General features: G+C 44.9%; 1 protein-coding gene across 1 annotated transcript in view; it reads left to right on the top strand.

The window, feature by feature from the left end:
* The window catches only part of RPS6KA6 (ribosomal protein S6 kinase A6), a 95440-nt gene extending 77600 nt beyond the window's left edge, over positions 1-17840 (top strand). Inside the window, exons 17-22 of the mRNA XM_056538918.1 lie at positions 65-226; positions 4853-5014; positions 11619-11695; positions 12651-12768; positions 15394-15534; positions 17072-17840. Of these exons, the coding sequence (XP_056394893.1) occupies positions 65-226; positions 4853-5014; positions 11619-11695; positions 12651-12768; positions 15394-15534; positions 17072-17197 (786 nt within the window). The 3' untranslated portion in view covers positions 17198-17840. The remainder of the gene's footprint in view (positions 1-64; positions 227-4852; positions 5015-11618; positions 11696-12650; positions 12769-15393; positions 15535-17071) is intronic.
* Positions 17841-23083: the final 5243 nt, after the last annotated feature.

Below are 23083 nucleotides of genomic sequence, written 5' to 3'. Positions count from 1 at the left end.
TGTCCTTGTCGCTGGTATCATTAGGATCTCTATACTGAGCGCTGCTGCCCCCTTCTGTTCACAGGTGTATGATGACGACGGCCGATACGTTTACCTGGTGACGGAGCTGATGAAGGGAGGAGAACTGCTCGATCGCATCCTCAGACAGAAATACTTCTCGGAACGGGAGGCCGGCGCTGTCCTGTACACAATCACCAAGACCGTGGACTATCTGCACTGCCAAGGAGTAGGTGCCGTCTCCGTGACACCAAGAAAACATTAAAAATATCGATTTTTCCCAATAGGGTTGTTAGATCTTTTACTTAGATCAGTGTTTCCCAACCAAGGTGCCTGCAGCTGTTGAAAAACTACAACTCCCAGCATAACCCGGACAGCCAACGGCTGTCCGGGCATGCTGGGAGTTGTAGTTTTACAACAGCTGGAGGCACACTGGTTGAGAAACACTAACTAAAAATGTCATTCGGGCATGCTGGGAGTTGTAGTTTTACAACAGCTGGAGGCACCCTGGTTGAAAAATACTAACTTGGATTGTCATTCGGGCATGCTGGGAGTTGTAGTTTCCCATCAGCTGGAGGCACACTGGTTGAGACACACTGACTTAGATTGTCATTCGGGCATGCTGGGAGTTGTAGTTTTAAAACAGCTGGAGGCACACTGGTTGAGAAGCACTGACTTAAATTGTCATTCAGGCATGCTGGGAGTTGTAGTTTTACAACAGCTGGAGGCACACTGGTTGAGAAACACTGTCTTAGATTGTAATTCAGCATGCTGGGAGGTGTAGCTTTACAACAGCTGGAGACACACTGGTTGAGAAACACTGACTTAGATTGTCATTCAGCTTTCCCATATATCTGAATAAAAGATCAGCACCAGGCCAGCAGGATCAGTGTTTCTGCATCATTTTGGGAAACCTGAGTGTCTGTATCTTTCAGAGCTGTAACAATTTCTCCACATTATGAGTAGGACCAGGACTGCGCACCTTATTTCTCCGCCTTATGAGTAGGACCAGGACTGCGCACCTTATTTCTCCGCCTTATGAGTAGGACCAGGACTGCGCACCTTATTTCTCCGCCTTATGAGTAGGACCAGGACTGCGCACGTTATTTCTCCGCCTTATGAGTAGGACCAGGACTGCGCACGTTATTTCTCCGCCTTATGAGTAGGACCAGGACTGCGCACCTTATTTCTCCGCCTTATGAGTAGGACCAGGACTGCGCACGTTATTTCTCCGCCTTATGAGTAGGACCAGGACTGCGCACGTTATTTCTCCGCCTTATGAGTAGGTCCAGGACTGCGCACGTTATTTCTCCGCCTTATGAGTAGGTCCAGGACTGCGCACGTTATTTCTCCGCCTTATGAGTAGGACCAGGACTGCGCTCGTTATTTCTCCGCCTTATGAGTAGGACCAGGACTGCGCACGTTATTTCTCTGCCTTATGAGTAGGACCAGGACTGCGCACGTTATTTCTCCGCCTTATGAGAAGGACCAGGACTGCGCTCGTTATTTTTCCGCCTTATGAGTAGGACCAGGACTGCGCTCGTTATTTCTCCGCCTTATGAGTAGGACCAGGACTGCGCACGTTATTTCTCCGCCTTATGAGTAGGACCAGGACTGCGCACCTTATTTCTCCGCCTTATGAGTAGGTCCAGGACTGCGCACGTTATTTCTCCGCCTTATGAGTAGGACCAGGACTGCGCACCTTATTTCTCCGCCTTATGAGTAGGACCAGGACTGCGCACGTTATTTCTCCGCCTTATGAGTAGGACCAGGACTGCGCACGTTATTTCTCCGCCTTATGAGTAGGACCAGGACTGCGCACCTTATTTCTCCGCCTTATGATTAGGACCAGGACTGCGCACCTTATTTCTCCGCCTTATGAGTAGGACCAGGACTGCGCTCGTTATTTCTCCGCCTTATGAGTAGGTCCAGGACTGCGCACCTTATTTCTCCGCCTTATGAGTAGGACCAGGACTGCGCTCGTTATTTCTCCGCCTTATGAGTAGGACCAGGACTGCGCACGTTATTTCTCTGCCTTATGAGTAGGACCAGGACTGCGCACGTTATTTCTCCGCCTTATGAGAAGGACCAGGACTGCGCTCGTTATTTTTCCGCCTTATGAGTAGGACCAGGACTGCGCTCGTTATTTCTCCGCCTTATGAGTAGGACCAGGACTGCGCACGTTATTTCTCCGCCTTATGAGTAGGACCAGGACTGCGCACCTTATTTCTCCGCCTTATGAGTAGGACCAGGACTGCGCACCTTATTTCTCCGCCTTATGATTAGGACCAGGACTGCGCACCTTATTTCTCCGCCTTATGAGTAGGACCAGGACTGCGCTCGTTATTTCTCCGCCTTATGAGTAGGTCCAGGACTGCGCACCTTATTTCTCCGCCTTATGAGTAGGACCAGGACTGCGCTCGTTATTTCTCCGCCTTATGAGTAGGACCAGGACTGCGCACGTTATTTCTCTGCCTTATGAGTAGGACCAGGACTGCGCACGTTATTTCTCCGCCTTATGAGAAGGACCAGGACTGCGCTCGTTATTTTTCCGCCTTATGAGTAGGACCAGGACTGCGCTCGTTATTTCTCCGCCTTATGAGTAGGACCAGGACTGCGCACGTTATTTCTCCGCCTTATGAGTAGGACCAGGACTGCGCACGTTATTTCTCCGCCTTATGATTAGGACCAGGACTGCGCACGTTATTTCTCCGCCTTATGATTAGGACCAGGACTGCGCACGTTATTTCTCCGCCTTATGAGTAGGACCAGGACTGCGCACGTTATTTCTCCGCCTTATGAGTAGGACCAGGACTGCGCACATTTTCAACCTCTGAATGTTAATCAGGATTATTTCCATTCTGAAATGGCAAAGCAACTATTGTAGCCCTAGCAGCAGTATACAGATAGAGCCGGAGGGGAGGTGTATAACTACTATATATCCTGATCCCATACTGATAGCAGCAGTATACAGATAGAGCTGAAGGGGAGGTGTATACCTACTATATATCCTGATCCCATAGGGATAGCAGCAGTATACAGATAGAGCTGAAGGGGAGGTGTATAACTACTATATATCCTGATCCCATAGGGATAGCAGCAGTATACAGATAGAGCTGGAGGGGAGGTGTATAACCACTATCCTGATCCCATAGGGATAGCAGCAGTATACAGATAGAGCTGGAGGGGAGGTGTATAACCACTATATATCCTGATCCCATAGGGATAGCAGCAGTATACAGATAGAGCCGGAGGGGAGGTGTATACCTACTATATATCCTGATCCCATAGAGATAGCAGCAGTATACAGATAGAGCTGAAGGGGAGGTGTATAACTACTATATATCCTGAGCCCATAGGGATAGCAGCAGTATACAGATAGAGCCGGAGGGGAGGTGTATACCTACTATATATCCTGATCCCATCGAGAAAGCAGCAGTATACAGATAGAGCTGAAGGGGAGGTGTATAACTACTATATATCCTGAGCCCATAGGGATAGCAGCAGTATACAGATAGAGCTGAACGGGAGGTGTATAACTACTATATATCCTGAGCCCATAGGGATAGCAGCAGTATACAGATAGAGCTGAACGGGAGGTGTATAACTACTATATATCCTGAGCCCATAGGGATAGCAGCAGTATACAGATAGAGCCGGAGGGGAGGTGTATAACTACTATATATCCTGATACCATAGAGATAGCAGCAGTATACAGATAGAGCTGGAGGGGAGGGGTATAACTACTATACATCCTGATCCCATAGGGATAGCAGTAGTATACAGAGGGAGCTGGAGGGGAGGTGTATAACTGCTATACATCCTGATCCCATAGGGATAGCAGCAGTATACAGATAGAGCTGGAGGGGAGGTGTATAACTACTATATATCCTGATCCTATAGAGATAGCAGCAGTATACAGATAGAGCCGGAGGGGAGATGTATAACTACTATATATCCTGATCCCATAGGGATAGCAGCAGTATACAGATAGAGCTGGAGGGGAGGTGTATAACTACTATATATCCGGATCCTATAGAGATAGCAGCAGTATACAGATAGAGCCGGAGGGGAGGGGTATAACTACTATACATCCTGATCCCATAGGGATAGCAGCAGTATACAGAGAGCTGGAGGGGAGAAGTATAACTACTATATAACCTGATCCCATAGAGAGAGCAGCAGCAGTATACAGATAGAGCTGGAGGGGAGGTGTATAACTACTAAATATCCTGATCCCATAGGGATAGCAGCAGTATACAGATAGAGCCGGAGGGGAGATGTATAACTACTATATATCCTCATCTCATAGAGATAGCAGCAGTATACAGATAGATCTTTTGGGCAGATGTTTAACTACTATGTATCCTGATCCCATAGAGAAAGCAGCAGTATACAGATAGAGCTGGAAGGGAGGTGTATAACTGCTATATATCCTAATCCAATAGGGATAGCAGCAGTAAACGGATAGAGCTGGAGGGGAGGGGTCTGATATGTGACACATTATGCGCTGTGTTTTTCTGTGGGTCAGACTGGTGATCACATGACAAAGTTACAGCATTGTAACACATGGTGCAGCTGTGCTGGAATAAAACAGATGGATCTCTGACTAGTGGTGGTTCATGTGCAGGATATGGGCAAAATAAAAGCTGACGCCTCTTCACCCAGCCAGACTCCTCAAGAGCAACTTGGACTTGTTATGTAGCAGTATGGAAACAATAGGGGCAGAATTATTACAGGGCCAAACAGTCACTCTACTTTCCTTTTCTCCTGAACGGCAAACACTCTTATTAACCCTTTTTTTTTTTGTTTCACATATCTTATATTGTACAGACCTATTTCTTTTGTTTTTCAGGTGGTTCATCGGGACTTGAAGCCCAGTAACATTCTGTACATGGACGATTCCAGTAACGCCGACTCCATCCGGATATGTGACTTCGGGTTTGCCAAGCAGCTGAGGGGAGAGAACGGCCTCCTCCTGACTCCATGTTACACGGCCAACTTTGTAGCCCCTGAGGTACTTAAAAACATGTAATGCAGGGCCAGAAATTGTAATGGGGTTACCTATAGAATCCAGCGAGCTGTGACGTCATCCATCGCTATCTATATATATATATATATATATATATTCCTCAACATGGAGATTGCAGACACCAAGAAGTTACAGTCATGGAACTATAGAAATTAAAGATCAGCAAATGATAGAAAATGGAAACACAATATTTAAAACATCTCAATTTATTAAAGGGGTACTCGGCCCCGAGACATATTATCACCTATTCAAAGGATAGGAGAAAACATGTCTTATTGCGGGGGTACCGCGACTGGGGACCCCCGGGATCTCCCTGCTGCATTCGGCGTTCATTTAGAGTGTCGGGTGCAGGGACGGAGGCTCATGACCTCACATCCGCACCCTGCTTGTGATGTCATGGCCACGCCCCCTTAATGAAAGTCTATGGGAGGGGGTGTGACATGGCGAGCGGGCGTGACCGTGACGAGCCTCCATCCCGCATCGCCAGACATCCGGCACAGAGCGAAGTTTGCTCCGTGCACCCAGTGTCTGGGATGCCTCAGTCGAGATCGCGGGGGTCCCTAGCATCAGGACCCCCCGTGATCAGACATCTTATCCCCTATCCTTTGCATAGGGGAGGAGCACCCCTTTAAGTATTGAGTATGAGCGCCACACACAAGAATAGATGCACTGAGGTTCGCTGAGGAATTTTCTGCCACGCTGAATTCACTAGGACAGGTAAATCTTCACAATCCTCTGCTACAATTGGCGACCAGTGACGTCCCAGACGTGCTCAATGGGAGACAAGTCCGGAGGCGCTGATGGCCGCGGTTGTGCGTTTAGGCCACGCAGGCCGCTCACAGTGCCACGAGTAACATGCGGTCTGGCATTGTTGTGTTCAAAAACAGATCCTGGGACACTTGGGAGTAATGTCTGTACCGCTGGATTCATGAACGGATCGCTGAGCGAGCTGTGGGCAGTGCCCACGTGGACTACAGACCAATCTTCCGCTATTGTTGCATCCGAGACAGTGATGGCGTGACGTCAGGTCCCTGTAGAGCAGTGTTTCCCAACCAGGGTGCCTCCAGCTGTTGCTAAACTACAACTCCCAGCATGCCCGGACAGCCAACGGCTGTCCGGGCATGCTGGGAGTTGTAGTTTAGCAACAGCTGGAGGCACCCTGGTTGGGAAACACTGCTGTAGAGGGACATCTGGCTCGTAGTCCAGTGTAATTCAGGGGCCTTCTGAATATTTGTGTAGATCAGTGTCTCCCAACCGGGGTGCCTTCAGCTATTGCAAAACTACAACTCCCGTTGGCTGTCAGGGCATGCTGGGAGTTGTAGTTTAGCAACAGCTGGAGGCACCCTGGTTGGGAAACACTGCTGTAGAGGGACATCTGGCTCGTAGTCCAGTGCAATTCAGGCGCCTTCTGAAGATTTGTGTAGATCAGTGTCTCCCAACCGGGGTGCCTTCAGCTGTTGCAAAACTACAACTCCCGTTGGCTGTCAGGGCATGCTGGGAGTTGTAGTTTTGCAACAGCTGGTGGCACTACGGCTGGGAAACACTGGTCTACACAAATCTTCAGTGCATTACACTGGACTATGAGCCAGATGTTCCTCTACAGCAGTGTTTCCCAACCAGGGTGCCTCCAGCTGTTGCAAAAGTACAACTCCCAGCATGCCCGGACAGCTAACTGGAATTTTAGTTTTGCAACAGCTGTAGGCACTCCAGTTGGGAAACACTGGTGTATATACTGACGCCCTTGGCTTGGTATGAATGAATGACGTGAAAGTCATTGGTCTCCCAACCACTGGGACACGCAACGCGAACAATGATGACCCCTCGGCCCACATGACTAGTGGATTGGGGAACCCAAGGTCTCTACGTTCAAGGATTCTGCCCCTCTCGGCTTGTGGGGACAGGAGGCATCGCACACTCGTGTGGCTGTAAACATTTGCTTTCTATCTGACTTTTAAACCATTGAAGCCCCTCCCACTAACCACAAAATTGCGCTAGGGGCTTGATTACTTGATCATTTGCAGATCTTAGCGACACCGGCTACCTCCTCGATTTGCAGAACATTTAGGCTTGTCCTTCTTAAAGGGGTATTCCAGGAAAAAACTTTTTTTTTGTATATATCAACTGGCTCCAGGAAGTTAATCAGATTTGTAAATTACTTCTATAAAAAAATCTTAATCCTTCCACTAATTATCAGCTGCTGAAGTTGAGTTGTTCTTTTCTTTCTGGCAACAGTGCTCTCTGCTGACTCGGGAACTGCACAGAGCAGAAGAGGTTTGCTATGGGGATTTTCTTCTACTCCGGACAGTTCCCGAGACTGGTGTCATCAGAGAGAACTTAGACAGAAAAGAACAACTCAACTTCAGCAGCTCATAAGTACTGAAAGGATTAAGATTTTTTAATAGAAGTAATTTACAAATCTGTTTAACTTTCTGGAGCCAGTTGATATATATAAAGAAGTTTTTTCCTGGATAACCCCTTTAATGTTGCAATTTCATTGTTGGGAGCTGTATGGGTTATACCCGTGGTTATGACGTATGTACGCTCACTTGGCTCAGGTTGCACCCTCCATGCTTAAAGGGGTACTCCAGTAAAAAAAAATTCATATCAACTGTCTCCAGAATGTTAAAGGGGTATTCCAGGCAAAAACTTTTATATATATATATATATATATATATATATATATATATATATATATCATCTGGCTCCGGAAAGTAAAACAGATTTTTAAATTACTTCTATTAAAAAATCTTAATCCTTCCAATAGTTATTAGCTTCTGAAGTTTTCTGTCTAACTGCTCAATGGTGATGTCATGTCCTGGGAGCTGTGCATGATGGGAGAATATCCCCATAGGAACTGCACATCCCCCGGGACGTGAGTCATCAGAAAGCAGTTAGACAGAAAACAACAACTCAACTTCAGAAGCTAATAACTATTGGAAGGATTAAGATTTTTTAATAGAAGTAATTTACAAATCTGTTTAACTTTCCGGAGCCAGTTGATATATAAATTTTTTTTTTTGCCTGGAATACCCCTTTAACACCTTAACGACACAGGATGTAATCTGCGGCAGTGCGGTCACTAAAATGAAGGATTGGATCGCCCGCAGCGCTGCCGTGGGGATCCAATCATCCATAATGGCGGACGGCGGTCCCCTCACCTGCGTCCGTCTGTCTCCTTGGGTCTTCTGCTCTGGTCTGAGATCGAGCAGACCAGAGCAGAAGATCGCCGATAATACTGATCAGTGCTATGTCCTATGCATAACACTGAACAGTATAGGAAGTCAAAGGATTGCTGTAAATAGTCCCATCCCCCAATAAAAATGTAAATCGTCCTTTTTTTCCATTTTACCCCAGAAAGTGTAAGAAAAAAATAAATAAATGAATAAACATATTTGGTATTGCTGTGTGTGTAAATGTACAAATAATCAAAATATAAAGTTATTGATCCCATACGGGGAACGGCGTAAACGTAAAAAATAATAAAATGCCCAAAATTGCTGCTTTTTTGTCACATAATATTCCAAAAGAAATAATTAAGTTTTATATATGCAAATGTGGTATCAATGAAAAGCAGAGATCATGGCACAAAAAAATGAGCCCTCATACCGCTGCTTGTACCGAAAAATGAAAAACTTATAGGTCATCAAAATAGAGAAGTTTTAAACGCACTCATTTGGTTAAAAAGTTTGAGATTTTTTTTTAAAGCGGAACAATAATAGAAAAGTATGTAACATGGGTTATGGTATTAATCATATTGACCCACAGAATAAAGAAAACATCTCATTTTTACCAAAAATTGGACAGCGTGAAAACGAAACCTTCCAAAATTTGCATAATTGCGCTTTTCTTTTTAATTTCTCCTCAAAACAGTATTTTTTTTATTTTCGCTGTACATTTTATGGTAAAATGAGTGATGTCAAACTAAGGACAATTGGTCGCGCAAAAAACAAGTCCTCATACTAGTCTGTGGATGGAAATATAAAAGAGTTGTGATCTTTAGAAGGTGAGGAGGAAAAAATGAAAATGCAAAAATAAAAAGGGGTACTCCGGTGGAAAACGTAATTTTTTTTAATCAACTGGTGCCAGAAAGTTATACAGATTTGTAAATTACTTACTAAAATCTTACTTCTTCCAGTACTTATTAGCTGCTGAATACTACAGAGGAAATTGTTTTCTTTTTGGAACACAAAGCTCTCTGCTGACATCTCTGTCCATTTTAAGAACTGTCCAGAGTAGGAGAAAATCCCCATAGCAAACATATGCTGCTCTGGACAGTTCCTAAAATGGACAGAGATGTCAGCAGAGAGCACTGTGGTCATGATGTCAGCAGAGAGCACTGTGTTCCAAAAAGAAAATAATTTCCTCTGTAGTATTCAGCAGCTAATAAGTACTGGAAGGATTAAGATTTTTTAATAGAAGTAATTTACAAATATGTTTAACTTTCTGGCACCAGTTGATTTAAAAAAAAAAAAAAAAAAAAAAAAAAAAAAAAAAAGGTTTTCCACAGGAGTACCCCTTTAAGACCAAAATGGGCGGTGTCCCTAAGGGGTTAAACAGATTTGTAAATTCTATTAAAAAAACTTAATCCTTCCAGTACTTATTAGCTGCTGACGTTGAGTTCTTTTCTGTCTGACCACAGTGTTCTCTGCTGACACCTCTGTCTGTCTCTGGAACTGTCCAGAGCGGGAGAGGTTTGCTATGGGCATTTGCTCCTACTCTGGACAATTCCTGAGACAGACAGACAGGTGTCAGCAGAGAGCACTGTGGTCAGACAGAAAAGAACAACTCAACTTCAGCAGCTGATAAGTACTGGAAGGATTAAGATTTTTTTATTAGAAGTAATTTACAAATCTGTTTAACTTTCTGGAGCCAGTGGATATGAAAAGGTTTTTTCACTGGAATACCCCTTTAATTCCTTCCAACAGATTGGGCAGCTGATGTAAGTGAATGCAGTAGGGGACACCTCTGAATGCACGTTCTCTTATTATGGTACAAAAACATTACTCCCATTGGTCTCCATTTAAAATTCTGCTCTGTCTCCACTGATATCTGTCAGAGGAGCAGCTGGTTGGCTCAGTCTCCAGTCCTCTTCTTTTTCTCCTGAACCATCTTCTAATCTCATTTGATGCCCAGATCAAAGGTAATAGTTCAGGTGAGATGAGAACTGAACTGGAGACTATATGTAAAATATACAGGCTGCAGAAGAGAAACTGAGCAAATTGTTTAGATTGATGGGAGAATATTTCTATGCCCCCTAATAAGTGCATGTAGAAGAACCTGTGTTTGATTTTTTAGTTTCCCCCCTCCAGACCCCGCCTGATAAGGCAGTTAAAGGGGTATTTCCCAACCTTTCACTCTCCAGCTGTTGCAAAACTACAACTTCCAGCATAACCGGACATCCTTAAAGGGGTTCAGCAAAAAACTTTTTTCATATATATATATATATATATATATATATATATATATATATAAATAAATATAAATAAACTGGCTCCAGAAAATTGAACAGATTTGTAAATGACTTCTATTAAACAATCTTAATCCTTTCAATAGTTATGAGCTGCTGAAGTTGAGTTGTCCTTTTCTGTCTAAGTGCTCTCTGATTACACCTGTCTCGGGAACTGTCCAGGGTAGAAGCAAATCCCCATAGCAAACCTCTTCTACTCTGTGCAGTTCCCGAGACAAGCAGAGATGTCAGCAGAGAGCACTGTTGTCAGACAGGAAAGAACAACTCAACTTCAGCAGCTGATAATTATTGGAAGGATTAAGATTTTTTTTAATAGAAGTAATTTACAAATCTGTTTAACTTTCTGGCACCAGTTTATTTAAAACATTTTTTTTTCCTGGAATACCCCTTTAAGCCATCAGGGCTTGCTGGTTATTGTATTTTTTTTTTTTTTTTTTTTTAAACAGCTGAAGATCCAAAGGTTGAGGAACTCTGCATTAGATAAGGTGATCTGTCTGTTAGCAGGTCCAGCTGCTGTTATTCTGATATGTATGAGCCTGTTTTAAAGAGTACCTGTCATGATCTTTAAATGTTATTCTCCTCCCAGGTCACTGCCCCCACCATGGTAAACCACCCCCGGCCTTTATTTTTATTATTTGTTAGTTTTCTACTTTTATATTGCTCTGTAGACAGGGGAGGGGCTTTCCCCAGCAGGTGGGACATCATCTGCTACACACAGCCCAGAGCAGTTCAGTGTGAGATGAGCTATGATTGGCTAAGGCTGCACCCCCCCCCCCCCCCCCCTCAGCACTCCAGACTGCATTTCCTGATTCTGGACTTCTGCCAGGCCAGCAGGAGTCCAAAGTCTGTGCAAGAGATGGGGGGGGGAATATGTTCTGGACAAGTAGGGAGACACCTAGTGGCAGCTTTTTTAAACACACATAAAACATGGAAAACTTTATTTATTTATTTATTTTTAAACAAAGTACTTTACAGAGATTTTTTATGTACCGTAAGGAGTGCAATAGCAAAATTGAGTTTTAATGAAAGCGCCCATTTAAGGCTTGGTGTCCCTTTTTATATTGGGCTCCTTATTACTTACGCTAATGATGGTCCCTTGAGATGTTGTGTTCCTGTTTGCAGGTCCTGATGCGGCAGGGATACGATGCGGCCTGTGACATCTGGAGTCTCGGTGTCCTCCTGTATACGATGCTTGCAGGGTATGAATATTGTCTTATGCGCGGTCCTATCTTATAGTAGGAAAAGACTTGATTTAATTTGCATGGGGCAGCGTTTCCCAACCAGGGTGCCTCCAGCTGTTGCAAAACTACAACTCCCAGCATGCCCGGACAGCCTTCGGCTGTCCGGGCATGCTGGGAGTTGTAGTTTTGTAGTAGCTGGAGGCATGCAGGTTGGAAAACAATGGAACATGGAATGAAGTGAAAAAATTCCTGTAATACATATAAATGACCAGCAGAGTGCGCTGCGCTACTGAGCATCTCATCTAGTGTTAATAAACAGGGAAGCTTTCAGATTATTAAAGGGGTACTCCGGTGAAAACTTTTTTTTCTTTTAAATCAACTGGTGACAGAAAGTTAAACATATTTGTAAATTACTTCTATTAAAAAAATCTTAATCCTTCCTGTACTTATTAGCTGCTGAATACTACAGAGGAAATTCTTTTCTTTTTGGAATGCTCTCTGATGACATCACGAGCACAGTTCTCTCTGCTGACGTTATTATAATAATAATAACGCTTTATTTATTGTTGTCCTTAGTGGGATTTGAACCCAAGTCCCCAGCACTGCAAGGCAACAGTGCTAACCACTGAGCCACCATGCTGCCCTTAGCATACATCTGCTATGCACAGTTGCTATAATGGACAGAGATGTCAGCAGAGAGCACTGTGCTCGTGATGTCATCGGTGTTCCAAAAAGAAAGGAATTTCCTCTGTAGTATTCAGCAGCTAATAAGTACTGGAAGGATTAAGATTTTTTTTAATAGAAGTAATTTACAAATATGTTTAACTTTACCACCAGTTGATTTAAAAGAAAAAAGGTTTTCACCGGAGTACCCCTTTAAAGTCGCGTATTCCTCCGATCGTTCGGCGAATGCGCTTTTTCTTAAACTTATGCTCCCTCACCAGCGTCTGACGCTTGTCTTCCTTTATACCAGGTACACGCCTTTCGCAAACGGCCCTAATGACACTCCTGAAGAAATCTTACTGAGGATAGGAAGCGGGAACTTCTCACTGAGCGGAGGGAATTGGGATACGGTGTCAGATGCTGCAAAAGTAAGAGCGACCCCCCCCCCCCTTCTGTGTGTAATGTGTGATGGCCGCCACGCCCCCTCCCATAGACTTGCACTGAGGGGGCGGGGCTATGGCGTCACGAGCTCCCGGCTACAGCGTTCGGAACAGTTTGTTCCAAACGCTGAGCAGCGGAGTACCCCTTTAACCCTTTGTGTACCAAGGTATGTTGTAACAGGTATTTGTAAGTCATCACCAGGTGCTCACCTGTGCGCATGATTAAGGGGATCCTCCCCGAAACGTAGCGTCAGCATCGGCTATGTACGTGTGTACAATGGCTCCGTGCTCCAGATGATTTTAACCTTTTCAAGACATAGGGCGTATGCATACGCCCTGCATCCCGAGTCCTTAAGGACGTGGGGCATATGAATACGCCCGTGGGAATTCCGGTCCCCGCCGCTAGCCGGTTAGGGACCGGACCGGGATGCCTGCTGAAATCATTCAGCAGGCATCCCGGCACATCGCCGAGTGGGGTCTTGAGACCCCCACCCCATGTAGGCGATCGCAGAAAATCGCATGCCAATTCAGACATGCGATTTTCTGCTATCATGGGCTGATCGGGTCTCTGGTGACCTGATCGCTTGGAAAATAGGGATGATCGGAGCTGTCAGTGACAGCCCCGATCATCCTGAGGGATAGGAGCGAGGTCGCAGTGCTGCGATCTCCTCCTATCCCCTGCCATTAGTCAGAAATTAATTCTGACCAATGGCCAGCGCACAACAGGGGGTTTCCATGGAAACCCCCCGCTCTGCCCACCCCTGGATGTTGGGCAGAACGGGGGGAGAAGATGGCGGCGGTTACCTGAACAGAAGATGCATTGGGGATCGCCGATCATCGGTGGAGACTGCAGAGATCAGCGGCGCAGGTAGGGAAACGACAGTGTGGGGGGTTGGGTCGAAGGAAGGGGGCAGTAAAGCGATCTTTACTGCTGTCCTTCTAGTGGTTGCCAAACTGCAACTCCCAGCATGCTCAGACAGCCAAAGGCATGCTGGGAGTTGCTGGGAGTAGTTTTGCAACTGGAGGGTCACAGTTTGGAGACTACTATTATAGTGGTGCTCAAACGGTGGCCCTCCAGATGTTGCCAAAATACAACTCTCAGCATGCCTAGACTGCCCAGGCATGCTGGGAGTTGTAGTTCTGTAACATCTGTTCCTTCAGATTTAGCAATTTTCATAACAATTTAGAAAATTGCTGCTCTACTTTGAAGCCCTCTAATTAAAAAAAAAAAAAAGTCAAAATATGTCCATTTTATGATGCCAACATAAAGTAGACATATTGGATTTGTGAATCAATATAACATTTATTTGGAATATCCATTTTCCTTACAAGCAGAGAGCTTCAAAGTTATAAAAAGGCAACATTTACTAAATTTTCATAAAATTTGGGGATTTTTCACCAAGAAAGGATGCAAGTAATGACGAAAATTTACCACCAAAATAAAGTAGAATATGTCACGAAAAAACTCGGTAAAAGCGTCTTAGAGTTATTAATGCTTAAAGTGACAGTGGTCAGAATTACAAAAAAGGGCTGTGTCCCTTAAAGGGTACCTTTCATCAAAAAAACTTTTGATATATTATAGATTAATGTATGCAGAATAACTTTACAATTGCATGTTATTAAAAAATATGCTTCTTTCTATTAAATTTTCCACTTTGAAAAAGTGACCACTAGGGGTCTCCCTACCAGTCCTTTTTTTTATAGATTTCAGACTCATTCAGGAGTCCTAAATCTCAGACTGTAGCCGGGACACAGACAAGCACAGCACTGCTCCCTGGCATTGAGCAGTGGTGAGTTTGTGTGTGTTCCGGATACAGTCTGAGATTTAGGACTCCTGAATGAGTCTGAAATCTATAAAAAAGGACTGGTAGGGAGACCCCTAGTGGTCACTTTTTCAAAGTGGAAAATTAAATAGAAAGAAGCATATTTTTTAATAACATGCAATTGTAAAGTTATTCTGCATACATTAATCTATAATATATCAAAAGTTTTTTTGATGAAAGGTACCCTTTAAGGTGAAAATGAGCTGCGTCCTTAAGGGGTTAAACATGTTGTAAGCTTACAAAGTGCAAGAATAAAGGAAAGAGAAACTGCTCAAACAGGTCTGTGAATTCCTCTTAGGGCGCGTTCATACTACGGAATTCCGCGATCGGAATTCCGTGGTGTGAACTGAACAGTGTGAATGGGTCTTCCGCGAGACCCGTTCACACTGCAGAATTTCCACGGCGGACAATTCCGCCGCTGAAATTGTTCCGCGCAAAGAAAGAACATGTTCATTCTTTTGCGCGCATTCCGCGAGCACTGCATAGCCGCCAATGGTGACGGATCAGTGCCCCCCCCCCCGCGGCCCTAGCACCAAAGAATCATCATCGGCGGCGGCCGCCAGGCGGAATCTCCGCTCGCGGAATTCATCGAGTGGAGATTCCGCAGTGTGAACGCACCCTTCATACTTTATGTATTATTGGACCCTCTGTTGCTTTGAATATAAATCCCCCCCCCCCCCCCCCACATGATGTCAGATAGTCGCTGACTACAACGTTTCCTTACCGTTATATGGGACCCGTATGGTTTCTTTCCCTGACTGAATCCATTGCTGTTTGTCCACAATGTCAGGACTTGTTGTCGCACATGCTTCACGTGGATCCCCATCAGCGCTATACGGCAGAGAAGGTGTTAAAGCATTCCTGGATCGCCTGCCGGGACCAGCTTCCCCACTACCAGCTCAACAGACAGGACGCACCTCACCTGGTCAAGGTAAGGGCCGTGGGAAGGTACCACCAAAGCAAAAAGGGGTCTACCTGGTCATTAAAGGGGTACTCCGGCGCTTAGACATCTTATCCAAAGGATAGGGGATAAGATGCCTGATCGCGGGGGTCATTGTGATGTCACGGCTCCGCCCCCTTGTGCCATCACGCTCCGCCCCCTCAATGCAAGCCTATGGGAGGGGGCGTGACACGCCCCCTCCCATAGGCTTGCATTGAGGGGGCGGAGCGTGATGTCACACGGGGGCGGAGCCGTGACATCATAATGCTCCGGCCCCCTGATACCATAGAGATAGAAGCATTATACAGAGAGAGCTGGAGGGGAGGTGTATGACTATTATATATCCTGATCCCATAGAGATAGCAGCAGTATATAGATGGAGCTAGACTGGAGGTGCATAACTACTATATATCCTGATCCCATAGACATAGCAGCAGTATACAGATAGAGCTAGATGGGAGGTGTATAACTACTATATATCCTGATCCCATAGAGATAGCAGCAGTATATAGATGGAGCTAGACGGGAGGTGCATAACTACTATATATCCTGATCCCATAGAGATAGCAGCAGTATATAGATAGAGCTAGACGGGAGGTGCATAACTACTATATATCCTGATCCCATAGACATAGCAGCAGTATACAGATAGAGCTAGATGGGAGGTGTATAACTACTATATATCCTGATCCCATAGAGATAGCAGCAGTATATAGATGGAGCTAGATGGGAGGTGCATAACTACTATATATTCTGATCCCATAGAGATAGCAGCAGTATACAGATAGAGCTAGATGGGAGGTGCAAAACTACTATATATCCTGATCCTATAGAGATAGCAGCAGCAGCAGTATACAGAGAGAGCTGGAGGGGAGGTTTATAACTACTATATATCCTGATCCCATAGAGATAGCAGCAGTATATAGATAGAGCTAGACGGGAGGTGCATAACTACTATATATCCTGATCCCATAGAGATAGCAGCAGTATATAGATAGAGCTAGATGGGAGGTGCATAACTACTATATATCCTGATCCTATAGAGATAGCAGCAGCAATATACAGATAGAGCTGGAGGGGAGGAGTACAACTACTGTACATCCTGATACCATAGAGATAGCAGCAGCAGTATACAGATAGAGCTTGAAGGAACAATCTAATAGGTGACGGAGTAATGATGTAGTTCACAGGAAGTCAGCTGATCCAGGACAGACCACACTTCTTCTGCCACATTAAGCACTGTGATTTTCTGTGGGTCAGGCTGGCGATCACCTGACCCATTTACAGGACTTAAATGCATGGCTGTAGCTGTGCTGGGAAAAAGACAGATGGCGCTGTATGACTCGTGATGGTGGGTGTGCATGATATGGGCAAAAACAAACAATACTGGAGCGCTTCTTTAAAGGGGTACTCTGCCCCTAGACATGTTATCCCCCTATCCTAAACTTTGAACAAACTGTGTGAAAGTAATTGCCCCCCCCCCCAGAACTCACTGTTACCTTCTGCTTCCCCCCCCCCCCCCCCACAGGGAGCCATGGCCGCCACATTCTCTGCGCTCAATCACAAGACCTTTCAGCCGGTCCTGGAGCCCGTCGCGGCCTCTAACCTCGCCCAGAGGCGGAGCATGAAAAAGCGAACTTCAACGGACTTGTAGAGCTGAATCCGAGGAGGGAAAAACGAGGATCTCAAATACTTGAATATTCTGTACAGGTCTCCGGGGGGGGGGGTTCATACTGTGCTCCATTATTACTTCGTCTCGGTTCCTCATCAGGGTACGACGCTCGGGCAGCACCGCAAAACCTCTTCACCTGCTGACTATACAACTCCCGTTCATCAAGATGCTGTAAATTCTGCGCCCGTGTTTTAGTCCCGGCCGTCTGCTCCCAGGACTGTGTATGTATGTATGTATATATATATATATATATATATATATATATATATATATATATATATATATATATATATATATAATGAGAGCGAGTCGGGGTTCCCGATCTGTCTGGTATGTGTAGTGTCTGTCACCACTGAACCCCATTAGAATCAGGGGTGAGCGTAGTCGTTCAGCAGTGTTAAGGGGTTGAGTCAGCGACTGACTAACCCTGGTCTCCGCCATTATTGAGACGTTGAGTATTTGTACCGTACAATCCTCCGCTGCGTCCCCCTTCCCGCATAGGGGGGGAGGAACTCGGGAGCCTACATCTCACCGCAGACTATAACTTATTCTATTCACTATCACTGTGTACACCTTGTTGCTGTAGTCCTTAGGGCAGTGTCTCCCAACCAGGGTGCCTCCAGCTGTTGCAAAACTACAACTCCCATCATGCCCGGACAGCCTTTGGCTGTCCGGGCATGCTGGGAGTTGTAGTTTTGGAACAGCTGGAGGCACCCTGGTTGGGGAACACTGCCTTAGTGGGGGAGGAAGAAGAAGAAAAAATCTTTGTTTTCCAAAAAAGAAACAAAAACAACAAAAAAAAAAATCCCAGGAGCGATGGACGTTGCTGGTCACGAGAACAAGTGCTTTATATAATACGCCCTGCACCGCCCTGGTAGTCACCGGGCCGCCATCCGGATGTGGTACTCTGCAGAAGACGTTGCTGTGGATTTGCTGTGCATTAAGTTATCTGGGGGTTTGGGCTTTGTATATAATGTGTGTTGTGTTTTTTTGTTTCTACCTATTGTACAAATTTATGTTTTTTTCATTTTTTGTGTTTTTATTTTATTTTTATTTTTTTTAAAGGTTTTCATGTTATTTTATTTTATAATTTTTTTTCCCACGGTACCGGGAGATAATTTTACAAAGTTGGTTTAAAATTTATATTTTTGTAGAATTGCCTCTTTTAAAACGAAAAAAAACCAAAATAATACGGAGGAGGAGGAGGAAAGGGGGAGGAGAGGAGCCTAATGTCAGATGAATATGAAGGAAGTTCCACTGGTCGGACTTCCCCGAAATCTCAAAATAAGGGTGTCCCGGACTTCCCCAAAATAATGGTGTCCCAGTTCTCCATGCTGCATTAAAGGGGTGGAAAACTTTTTTATTTTTTTGTTTAACCCCTTGACGAAGGATGTATATTTACGTCCTCCGCCGGCTCCCGCGATATGCCGCGGGGTCACGCGGCATATCTTGTCGGTCCCGGTGGCTGTCAAAGGCCGGGACCCGCGGCTAATACAGGACATCACCGATCACGGTGATGCCCTGTATTAACCCTTCAGACGCGGCGATCAAAGCTGACCGCCTCATCTGAAGTGAAAGTGACCCGGCTGCTCAGTCGGGCTGTTCGGGACCGCCGCAGTGAAATCACGTAAGTGATAAATAAAAATAAACATGTGGTATCGCCACGTGCGTAAATGTCCAAACTATAAAAATATATCGTTAATTAAACCGCACGGTCAATGGCGTACACGTAAAAAAATTCCAAAGTCCAAAAAAAGCGTATTTTGGTCACTTTTTATACCATTAAAAAATGAATAAAAAGTGATCATAAAGTTCGATCAAAACAAAAATGGTACCGCTAAAAACTTCAGTTCACGGCGCAAAAAATGAGCCCTCATACCGCCCTGTACGTGGAAAAATAAAAAAGTTATAGGGGTCAGAAGATGACAATTTTAAACGTATAAATTTTCCTGCATGTAGTTATGATTTTTTCCAGAAGTACGACAAAATCCAACCTATATAAGTAGGGTATCATTTTAACCGTATGGACCTACAGAATAAAGAGAAGGTGTCATTTTTACCGAAATATGCACTGCGTAGAAACGGAAGCCCCCAAAAGTTACAAAATGGCGTTTTTTTCTTCGATTTTGTCACACAATGATTTTTTTCCCATTTCGTCGTGAATTTTTGGGTAAAATGACTGATGTCACTGCAAAGTAGAATTGGTCACACAAAAAATAAGCCATAATATGGATTTTTAAGTGGAAAATTGAAAGGGTTATGATTTTTAAAAGGTAAGGAGGAAAAAACGAAAGTGCAAAAACTGAAAAATCCTGCGTCCTTAAGGGGTTAAATCAACTGGTGCCAGAAAGGTAAACAGATTTGTAAATTACTTCTATTCTTATTAGCTACTGAATACTACAGAGGAAATTCTTTTCTTTTTGGAACACAGAGCTCTCTGCTGACATCATGACCACAGTGCTCTCTGCTGACATCTCTGTCCTTTTTAAAAACTGTCCAGAGTAGGAGAAAATCCTCATAGCAAACATATGCTGCTCTGGACAGTTCCTAAAATGGACAGAGATGTCAGCAGAGAGCACTGTGCTCGTGATTAGAGATGAGCGAACTTACAGTAAATTCGATTCATCACGAACTTCTCGGCTCGGCAGTTGATGACTTTTCCTGCATAAATTAGTTCAGCTTTCAGGTGCTCCGGTGGCTGGAATAGGTGGATACAGTCCTAGAAAAGAGTCTCCTAGGACTGTATCCACCTTTTCCAGCCCACGGGAGCACCTGAAAGCTGAAATAATTTATGCAGGATAAGTCATCAACTGCCGAGCCGAGAAGTTTGTGACAAATCAAATTTACTGTAAGTTCGCTCATCTCTAGTCGTGATGTCAGCAGAGAGCACTGTGTTCCAAAAAGAAAATAATTTCCTCTGTAGTGTTCAGCAGCTAATAAGTGCTGGAAGTATTAAGATTTTTTAATAGAAATAATTTACAAATCTGTTTAACTTTCTGGCACCAGTTGACTTTAAAAAAAAGAAAAAAAAAAAAACGTTTTCCACCGGAGTACCCCTTTAAGTTGGAGATGCACGTACAATGCACTTTATAGAGTACAGCGTGCCGTCTACTACTCCATGCAATGGGGAGAATCTGGGCAGGGGGGATCCCAGCGGTTGGGGGGGTTTGGGGCAACTCTGACTCAATGAGACGTTCTGATTATTTTGTGGTAGATTTATTAAATCTATGCATTGTCTTATCCCTAGTGATCAGGGAATACCATTGTGCGCGGAGCAGTGATGTCACCTGCAGCTTCCAATCAGACGTTGTCTTGCTATTTGAAAGCCAACATCTGATTGGCTGTAGAGGGGGCTATCTATGCACTATGTGTTAGCGCAGCTCTATAATGAACATTGTTTATTGATGAAGTCGACACGAAACGTTTACTTAACTGGAACTGACAGCTGCAAGTCATGTTCCAAACTGCTGACCCTGTTAGGAGACCTAGAATACCTTCCATATATCTGTCTGTGCTTCCATTATATAGAAAAATGCTTTAATTCTCTGGTGCAAAGAGGCTGGAAGCCGAGCCCTGTTTTCAGATCTCACACACTGTTTCAAAGAGGCAGTGTCAAGACCCTGACGTGCTGCGGACTGGAACTCCTCTTAACTTCCCCTCCCGGAAGACGAGCCCTGTTTTCAAATCTCACACTATGGAGCATAGAGGCGGTCTCAACACCCTGAAGTGCTGAGGACTGGAAGCCCTCCTAGCTTTCCTTCCCATCCCTGCTTGATTGGCAATCAGCTGCAAGACGATGCCCTGTTTCTGAATTTTGTGCCTGTGCACATTGCAGGAACTGGATTTGGAAACAGGGCTCAGCTTCCAGCTGACTGTCAGTTAAGCAGAAACAAAAAACAGCTGTAACTGAGAGGGGCTCCGGGTGGGAGCCGCAACACTACATAGCTGTAATGCTTTCTATTCCATGAATAAATCACATGAAGCATAAGAGAGTGCTGGGCATTTCCTTCATTACATGTCAGTTAAGCAGAGACAGGGATGGGAGGTGGGGGGGGAAGTGAGGAGTCGTTTCAGACTTCAGCACTTCAGGCATTGGGAATGTCTCTTTTGTGTCTCATTCTGGTGCCAAGCGTCAAAGAGGCGTTCCCATCTCCTGAAGTGTTGAGGACTGGAACACCTCCTCCTGTCCATTCTTGATTTGTGATCAGCTGGAAGACTAGCCCTGTTTCCAAATTTCCTGCCTTTGCACAATTCGTATGCGCAGGAACAGGATTTGGAAACGGGGCTCAGCTTCCAGCCAGTTGTCAATCAAGCAGGGATGGGAAGGAGAGTGCGAAAGCGTTCCAGACCATGGCACTTCCGGTGATTGGGAACACCTCTTTGACACTTGGCACCAGAGAATAAAAGCAATTTTTACATTATGGAAGCTGAGACAGATATAAGAAAGGTACCATGTGTCTCTATACCCTAACAGGGTTCTTAGCTTCCATAACAGAGAAATACATTTATTCTTTGGTGCCAAGTGTCAAAGAGGCGTGCACAATTCTTAATACAAAATGTTGGAGTCAAAGAGGCGCTCTCAAACCCCTTAAGTGCTTCCCCACTCCCCCTCCCTGTTTTTGCTTGGTTTACAGTCTGCTAGAAGCCGAGCCCTGTTTTCACATTTCACACCTGTGCACAATTTGAATGCACTGCAGCTGTCAATTCATAAAAAAAAATGCTTTAATCCTCTGTTACAAAGTGTCAAAGAAGCGTTTTTAAGCCCCTAAAGTTGTTCCTGCTTGATTGACAGGCAGCTGGGAGCCGAGTCCTGTTTCCAAATCTGTTTCTTGTGCTGTGCATACAAATTGTGCACAGGTGTGGAATTTGAAAACGGGGCTTGGCTGCCAGCTGACTGTTAATCGAGGCAATGATGGGGAGCCAGGAAGCACTTCAGGGACTTGGGAACATCTCTTTGCCTCTTGGCACCAGAAAATAAAAGCATTTTTCTATGTTATGGAAGCACAGAAAGATATGTGAAAGGTGCAATGTGTCTCCTCGTCCTAACAGTTGTCAGCACTTTGGAACGTCAATTGCAGCTGACAGGTTCCCTTTAACATGGCACAGATACTGATTTAAAAAAATACTCCAGTCACATCTAAAGCTGCAGTCATAAAGATTTGGTTGTTTTTACTATATTAGCTGCAGAACGAAGAGATTAAATGGATGCAGCGCTGGATTTGATTGGAGCGCAAGATCGATACAACCTGTAAAATAAACTTTTAGAAGAAAACAAAAACTAGCAAAATGTTAAACTGTTCTGTCTCTGTCTATGTCATGCAGGTTTCTTCAGTGCATTGTTGTAGGGGAAGGGTGTCCAACCAGCGGCCCTCCAGCTGTTGCAAAACTACAACTCAAAATAATCAGAAGCATCCCGACGTGTTTCACCCGGATTGTGCCGGGATCATCAGGGGGCAATGCAAATAGTTGTACCAGTATTTCAGTGTTTCCCATCCAGTGTGCCTCTAGCTGTTGCAAAACTAAAACTTCCAGCATGCCCGGACAGCCATTGGCTGTAATGGGGTGTTCCAACGCATCCCAGCCTGTTTCACCAGGATGGTGCCGGGATCATCAGGGGGGGGGGGAATGCGATTGGTTATACCAGTGTTTCCCAACCAGTGCGCCTCCGGCTGTTGCAAAACTACAACTCCCAGCATGCCCGGACAGCCATTGGCTGTCCGGGCATGCTGGGAATTGTAGTTTTGCAACAGGAGGAGGGTTGCCGCTTGGACATGACAGTAATGGCGTGTAGTAGGGAGTAGCAGATATGATGCAGTAGAGTTCAGGGCCTCTCAATGGAAAGTGTAGTGGATGGTTCCACCCCCTCCC

The sequence above is a fragment of the Hyla sarda genome, chromosome 9, assembly GCF_029499605.1.
Source record: "Hyla sarda isolate aHylSar1 chromosome 9, aHylSar1.hap1, whole genome shotgun sequence".
In the NCBI taxonomy this organism is placed as follows: Eukaryota; Metazoa; Chordata; class Amphibia; order Anura; family Hylidae; genus Hyla; species Hyla sarda.
Note: the sequence above shows the minus strand (reverse complement) of the source record. Positions and strands in the feature narration are given on the sequence as shown.